This window comes from Lactuca saligna, chromosome 5 (assembly GCF_052625555.1).
Source record: "Lactuca saligna cultivar CGN05327 chromosome 5, ASM5262555v1, whole genome shotgun sequence".
Lineage (NCBI taxonomy): Eukaryota > Viridiplantae > Streptophyta > Magnoliopsida > Asterales > Asteraceae > Lactuca > Lactuca saligna.
Window position 1 is genome coordinate 276,819,537 of NC_136421.1, and position 7,140 is coordinate 276,826,676.

The 7,140-nt window shown below is 42.5% G+C and overlaps 1 protein-coding gene across 1 annotated transcript; it reads left to right on the forward strand.

Annotated features, from left to right (window-relative positions):
* Window positions 1-1,110: 1,110 nt before the first annotated feature.
* LOC145046739 (zinc finger BED domain-containing protein RICESLEEPER 2-like) lies at window positions 1,111-2,029 on the forward strand. The gene is made up of 3 exons (XM_078995013.1): window positions 1,111-1,597; window positions 1,672-1,872; window positions 1,959-2,029. Exons 1-3 carry the CDS (start codon window positions 1,111-1,113, stop codon window positions 2,027-2,029), a joined length of 759 nt encoding a protein of 252 aa, XP_078851139.1.
* The last annotated feature ends 5,111 nt before the right edge of the window (window positions 2,030-7,140 follow it).

The following is a 7,140-nucleotide window of genomic DNA, read 5'->3' on the forward strand; positions in this document are numbered from 1 at the left end:
AAAACATGGAAACACGATGATGCAAGGATCAAAAAAGCATTACTTAACCTTTTTGTGGTAGGCGAATTACCTTTCAAGTTCGTTGAAAATGAGGCTTTTGTGGAATACACCAGTGCACTTAATGCTAAGGTTGTGTTGCCATCTAGACATACAATATCCCGGAATGTCTCCAAATTTTACATAGAAGAAAGAACCAAAATGCTTCAATTTTTAAGTAACCCAAAGACCGCTATACATTTGACAACGGACACTTGGACGTCTTCTTGTCAAAGGACTACTTACATGGTGGTCACGGCTCACTTCATAGACGAGAATTGGATGATGCATAAGAGAATTATAAACTTTAGGGAGATAGATAGCCATAAAGGAGAGGATATGGGCCGAGAATTACTCGATTGTATTCGTGGATGGGGAATGAAAAATGTCATGACCATTACCTTGGACAACGCCGCTACAAACGACAAGGCAATTGACTTTTTAGTCAAAAAGTTGCCCAATCTTTACGAGGGTGGAAAGCATTTCCAAGTTAGGTGTATGGCCCACATTTTAAATCTTATCGTAAAGGATGGACTAAAATACCAAAACTATCATGTTGATTGTATCCAAAAGGCGGTACGATACATTAGATTGTCACCACAAAGAATAAACAAGTTCAAGAAGGCAATGAAAGATTGTGGCTTACAAACGAAGAAGTTTCTATGTGGTGACACTCCTACCCGATGGAACTCGACTTTCGAGTTATTGAAGTCCGCATATCAGTTACGAGAGGCATTTACGGAATTTGGCATAAGAGGTAGTATTTATTTTTAAGTTATATATCTGCTTTTCATCAAAATTATTAAGATTTTGTAATCTGTGACGTTTTAGACTATAATTTTGTTTGTTTATGTATTTTTAACAGATAAATCATATGAAAGGGATCTTGGTAGAGTACCGGAAAATTATGACTTTGAAGTTGTAACCGAAATGGTGAAATTCTTTGAAAAATTCAAAACAAAAACAGAGCTTGTTTCGTCTACATCAAAACCTTTGGTAAATCTTTTTATTCAGGAAGTCTTAGATGTGGACATACATCTAAGAAAGTGGTCAACCAAACCAATGTTTCTCGATATGGTAAAAGATATGTGGATGAAATACGACAAGTATTGGGGTGCATACAACAAGATGAACGATTTTATGTACTTTGCAGTTTTACTTGATCCTACCACCAAATCACATTTTTTGTTACATGCTTTTAAAAAAATAATCGGGTACATGGAACAATCATTGACCCCCGCGACCATGGACATAAAAGCACGTCAAATGGTCCGAGAGGTTGAGAATAGGATGGAAAATTTATTTATGACCTACTTGGAACGATTTGATAGTGGTGGATCATCTCAACAAGAAACGAGTCAAATAGTCATTGATGTTGATGATGATAACGATTTTTTCGGTGATTTTCTTTGTACGGGAGGTAGCAACTCGGATCCAACGGATAACGAGTTACGAACTTATTTGAAAGAGAATATAGTTAATTATAAAAAAGATTTCTCAATTCTCGGGTGGTGGAGAGTAAACGCAATTAGGTTCCCAACAATTGCTCGGATGGCGAAAGGTGATTACTTTTTTTTAGTCTTTCATAATTTCCTTATAAATTAATGTTGTTACAATTTAATTCTTTGTTGTTAGACATATTGGCAATACAAATCTCAAGTGTAGCGTCCGAGTCCACGTTTAGCACATGTGGTAGAGTTGTAAGTGAGTATCGGACTAGTTTATCGACGTTGATAGTTGAAGCTTTGTTATGCACCCAAGATTGGGTGAGAAAGTCTACAAATCCGATAATTGACAACGTTGATGACATCTTGAACGATGATGATATAGCTTTGGGTAAAAAAATTACAAACTTTGTTCTTTTTTATACAACTATTACTTTTTATTAAATACTAACAACATTTTCATTTGTGTTTATGTAGAGATTGCACAAGCTTTAAATATGTTACATATTGATGACAATGATATGTGGAAGAAGCTAATGGAAGATTAGATTATGAGTTTATGAAGTTTGTTATTTTGATTGATTTTAAAGTTTCAACTATGATTTTTGTTGCTACGGTATTACTTTTGTATGTTTGTGTTAAAATTGTTAACTTTTGTTGGTGAACTTGAATTATATGTTAGTTGCTTTTATTTGGAAAATTAATTTTGCAAGTTATAATTTTATACATCAATTTACATTACTTATATTCTATGCAATTAAAGTTGTACCGGTCCAAACGTGTCCAAAAACCGGAAAACCCGGACCCGGACACGGACACGGACACGGACACGATGCATCCGGTCCGGTCCATGGTCCACAATTTTCTCCATAACCGGCCCGGTCCAAATGCTCACCCCTAAGTTAGCTATTAGGTGATTACGTTAAAGTCTCGTGCAATCAAGATTGAGAAATCTTAGAGTATTGGATTTGACCCTATTGTGTAGCTATCGTCTGAGTCTTAACCGTCGTAGGGATGAGTCCCTTACTCGAAGGATTATCCAAGCCTCGTAGCATGTGATAGTATTCAGGTGATAGCTAATTGGCATTGCAGGGAGACTTTCAGCAACTGAGGACTGGTTTAAGTAGAGTCATAGATTTCCCTAGGGCAAGCCTAGGATGAGTTAGTGTTGGAAGCAATAGTAGTAGTAGTAGTAAAAGGGACCTGGTGGAGTCGAAGCAGTTCTTGAGGAAAGTACGGATAGATGTGGAAGGTAGTATGGGCCCGTACTACTATAAGCAAAGGATCCGTACTCGATTCAAGAGGGGCCAAGACAAAACCAGGGAACTTGTAGTGTGTTTATGTAATCCCTCAGCAGTAAAGTGTATTTTGATAGTTATTGTGATATGCTTTCAGCACGGCGACGTTGCATGAAAGGCAAGCAGTCGGCAAATCGGATGCCGGAGAGGGATCAGGTCTAGGCTCGAGTTTAGAGGCCAAGCAGCTCGAGGAGTGTATGAGAGAGTTTGTATCAGCTGAGATCACGCACAGTGTCTTAGACCAGACTCCTGTGATCTTTTTCACGATCAAGGAGGGTATATTAAAGATTGTGGATGAGAGGCTCGGAGCCTTTTGTCGGAGATGAGGACGTTGATTGAGGTGCATACCTTGAATTTTTGGGAGTTCAGATCTTGTGGAGCATCAGATTATCATGGGGCTAGGGATCCCATCGCTAGCATAAGGTGGTTGGCCAATGTTCCAACGCTTTCTGCATGAGCCGGTATCCCGAAGGGGACAAGGTCAGACTCGCCTCCTGTCTTTTGAAGGATATAGCGCGAGATTGGTGGGAGGAGGTTGTTCATGCCTTGGGGGACGATGCCGTGTTGGATGCGATGTCATGGAGTGATTTCTCAGCCAGGTTCAGGGCTGAGTTTGCACTAGATATTGAGGTGCAACACTTAGCACAGAAGTTCCAGGACCTTCAACGGATGATAGAGACCGTGGCGGAGATCACCGCCAAGTTTAGGGAGAGGGCCCTTCTTGTTCCACAGCATGTGGTAGATGAGGAGATGAAGAAGGCCCGATATCATGAGATGTTGTGGAGTGACATCAGGTAGTTTGCAAGCAGGTCCAGCTACAAAACGATGGAGTATATGATTGCTCGGGCCAGAGAAAGGGTGATTGACCTGGAGCAGATCAGGAAGAGGAAGACGGATGAGGTTCATATAGCCACGGGTATGGGCAAAAGGCCCAGGGGATCATATGAAAGATCTAGAAATTAAGAGAGCCGCAGCTGATATAGGAAGTGTGGTAGGATGCATGAGGGTGCGTGTAGGAGTGGTAGTTTCAAGTGCGGTCGAACTGGTCATTTCAGCAGGGATTGTACTGCCACCACCACCCAGGGACCAGACCTGATATGCTTCCACTGAAGTCAGAGGGGCCACAAGAAGGCTCAGTGTCCGAGTTTTCTTCCGGCACGACAGATGATAACACCTGTCCCTGCCACTTTTAGGATCACCGACAGCCGTTAGGGCCGGGAAGAGGCACTTGTGATGGGAAGCAGGGCTTGTCAGTTTTCCACAGTGGAATTGCAAATAGTATACGAAGAGCTACCCAACAATATTGGGCGTGCTGCAGATAGGCTAACTGCAAGGCTTCAGGGTCAGGCATCGATTATTCATGCGAATAAGGAGGTAGTCGGGGTTGCTCAGGAAAAAGAGATTGGTTTGGATGGACAGCTCGGTAAAAGGAAGCGAGCACTTATTTCAGGACAATTGGGAAGAAGTGAGGAGTCACGCTCAGCCGATTTGGGCGTTGGGAGTCGGGAGGACCTTGAGGTGTGTGGTAAGTGCGGAGGGACTCATAGGTTTGCTTGTCACAAGTTCAGGTGTTACAAGTGCGGGGAAAGGGGGTATGTATATTGGGATTGTAAGAAAGATGATATATGTTTTCATTGTCACCAGTCGGATCATTTCAAGCCTTGCTGTCCTGTTTTGGTGGTAGAGAGAGTTCAAGCTCAGGCGTCCATCATCCCGCAGGAAGCCAAGATCGAGCCGCACTAGGTCACATGTATGTCATTTGAATTCCCCCTATGTAATGACTCAATTGTTTTGTTTCTGCATTGATATTAATAAGCATATGTATTGAAGCATTATACTACCTTCTTGCGATTGAGTTATATGGTGCAGGTTACTTCGGGTGTAGTAACTGTAGCAAGTATGAGTTAGACTCGGTAGTGTGTCACTATTTTCGGGAAGGTGTTATTTAGGTTTAGATCGGTTATATCCTCAACAGTGGTAAGCTTGAGTTCTTAGTGGAGTAACCAAAAGACGATGGGATAGTAGTTCGAAGATGTTCCCCTTTAAGCACACGTTCTTAAGATGCAGTCGCTGAAGCAGGAACAATCGGGGATTAAAAGGTGCTCGATTAGTTGAGAAGATTGGTTTAGGTCTGATAAACGGTTAGTTAAAGCGCTAGAAGAGGTAAACATCGGTTGACAGTGGATCAAACCTTTAGATGATAAGAAGGATTGGGAATCCTTTTCAAGCTATGAGCTGTAAGAAATTAGCCGAATCAAAGTGGGGGAGAACCCTTTGTGTATTCAGGGTCACTAGCATGCTAAACTTAGGAGGGGTTGGTAATCTTTAGTAGGAAAGGAAAGCAGTCAGATAGTGATAGAGTGTTGTAACTCTGCGAGTGTAGCCGTAGCATTCACTAGCATCCAGATAGTGATAGAATGGTGTGAGACTGCGGGTGTAGCCATATCGTACAAAGGTTGGTAGATAGCATGAGCGCGTTGTTAGGACGCAGTAGGAACAGTAGTAACCACTAGCTCGGGTGCCACATTAAGGATTGGCAATCCACAAATTGGATTTCAGAATTTTCCCAAATGGTTTAGATATGGTTAAGCTAGCGATTTGACAGTTGGAACGTCCCTACAGCTATGAGGGAAAGAAAGTAATGGATTGCGTAAGGGTGTTTGATATATAAGGCTACAATTGGTCATGTAGCAATCACGTTTAGCTGTGGTTGGGTAACCCCAGGATTTCAACATATGGAATTGATCAGTTAGATCAGAAGGCCGTTAGGGCCACAGTGACAAGATAACTAGTAGCAGTTAGTTCAGAGAAGGATTTCATTCAAAATTTGTGTGGGGCGGCTACGTAGGGACTCCTTTGGCTCCGTGATTGGGCTGGATCCCTGTATTTTAGATAATTGGTGATCGAAATGAGACTAGGGAGGTCTCGTTAGATTTTGGAGAGCAGCCATATGGCAGCATACTGCTTCAGGTAGTTCATTGTTTTAGGTAGTCATGTTTCAGGCAGATTAGTATTTTCAGGCAGATCGGTGTTTCAGACAGTTTTGGGGTCTCCACCGGTAGTGGTATTTTGGATTTTCATGGATAGTGTGAAAGGTATGCCCTTTGCAGTGGTAGAGGAGTCGGTTAGTTATGGGGAGTTGCCTTGGGAAAGCCAGAAAATGTGTAAGGAAAAGGGGGTGAGCCCCTAGGATGTTCAACATAAGTACTCGGAAAGTACCAGATGGATGGTCGGTTGGGTAAGATGTCTTCTCAAAATTGTTGAGGATTAGAGTGCACTCAAGGTTATTAGCTACAAGAACTATTTTTAGCTGGAATGATCGGGCGGAAGGCCATTGAAGGCGGTTCCATGAGGTTTGGACCCAGCATATGAAATGTGCATCGTATAGGGAGGTTGTGGCCGTGGCAGACTTCGAGGGAGAAGTCTAGTTTAAGTGCGGGAGAGTTGTAACATCCAGAATCGGAAAGACCAAGAAAGGAAGGAAAATCTGTAAGTCGAAGGAGTCATCTCATCGAGCCCAAGGAATAACTTGACGAGTCGGAGCGGGCTCCGTGTGGAAGTTTAAATGACGACTCGACGAGTCGGCAAGTGGACCCGACGAGTCTGGTATGGGTTGGGAAACCCTAATTCCGGGACTTGGTACCCTATTTAAGCATCTCATTCTCTTCCCTAGGTTTCATTTGTGCCCCCTATAGTCCAGAACTCGTAACCCTAGCCACCCAACATCATTCTTGAGGTAGTTTCTTGCCTTATGGGTGAATTGAAGCTTGGAGAAGGAAGAAGGACCTTGGTGGTGCAAGAAGGAGATATAGATCCAGAGTTGGAGTAGCATTTCAGATCATTTGGAGGTAAAAAGCTTATGCCTTGTATATTGTGCATCTAGATCCCCCTTCTTAGCTTAGAATTTGTTCCTTTTGTGCCATTTCCATGGCTAATCCGAGTTATATGCCCTTGAGGATGTATTAGACTTCAGATCTGATCACTTATGAGCCTTGGGGGCTCTGAGTGAGAAGCTTTATTCAGATATGGCTTCATTTTATACTTTGGACCTCCGTTTTAGTTGGGATTTGGTGTTCTAGCCTCATAACCCTTTGCATGCACGTAAAGTTAGCAACTTTATGTGTAATGCTCGCCCTAGGAGTCCAGATCTACAATTGGAAAGCAATGGAATGCGTTGTAATCGACAGAATAGAGATGTCACAAGGAGGAGGTCATAAACCCAAACCCTTCTGTTTATGAGGTGGATGCAGTTTCTGGACCTCGGTCCGATGCAGTGGGCAAGGCCCAGTATGTGCTTATATGTTATTGTATGGTATGTGGTAGTTTGGGGGAGCTCACTAGCTTCGTGCTTACAGTTTCAG

Excerpts from the sequence above, each read along its gene's own strand:
- LOC145046739 (XM_078995013.1), top strand. The coding sequence starts at position 1,111 with ATGGTAAAAGATATGTGGATGAAATACGACAAGTATTGGGGTGCATAC. Across the intron at positions 1,598-1,671 it reads AATTGCTCGGATGGCGAAAG|ACATATTGGCAATACAAATC; the intron begins GTGATTACTTTT and ends CTTTGTTGTTAG. Across the intron at positions 1,873-1,958 it reads CGATGATGATATAGCTTTGG|AGATTGCACAAGCTTTAAAT; the intron begins GTAAAAAAATTA and ends GTGTTTATGTAG.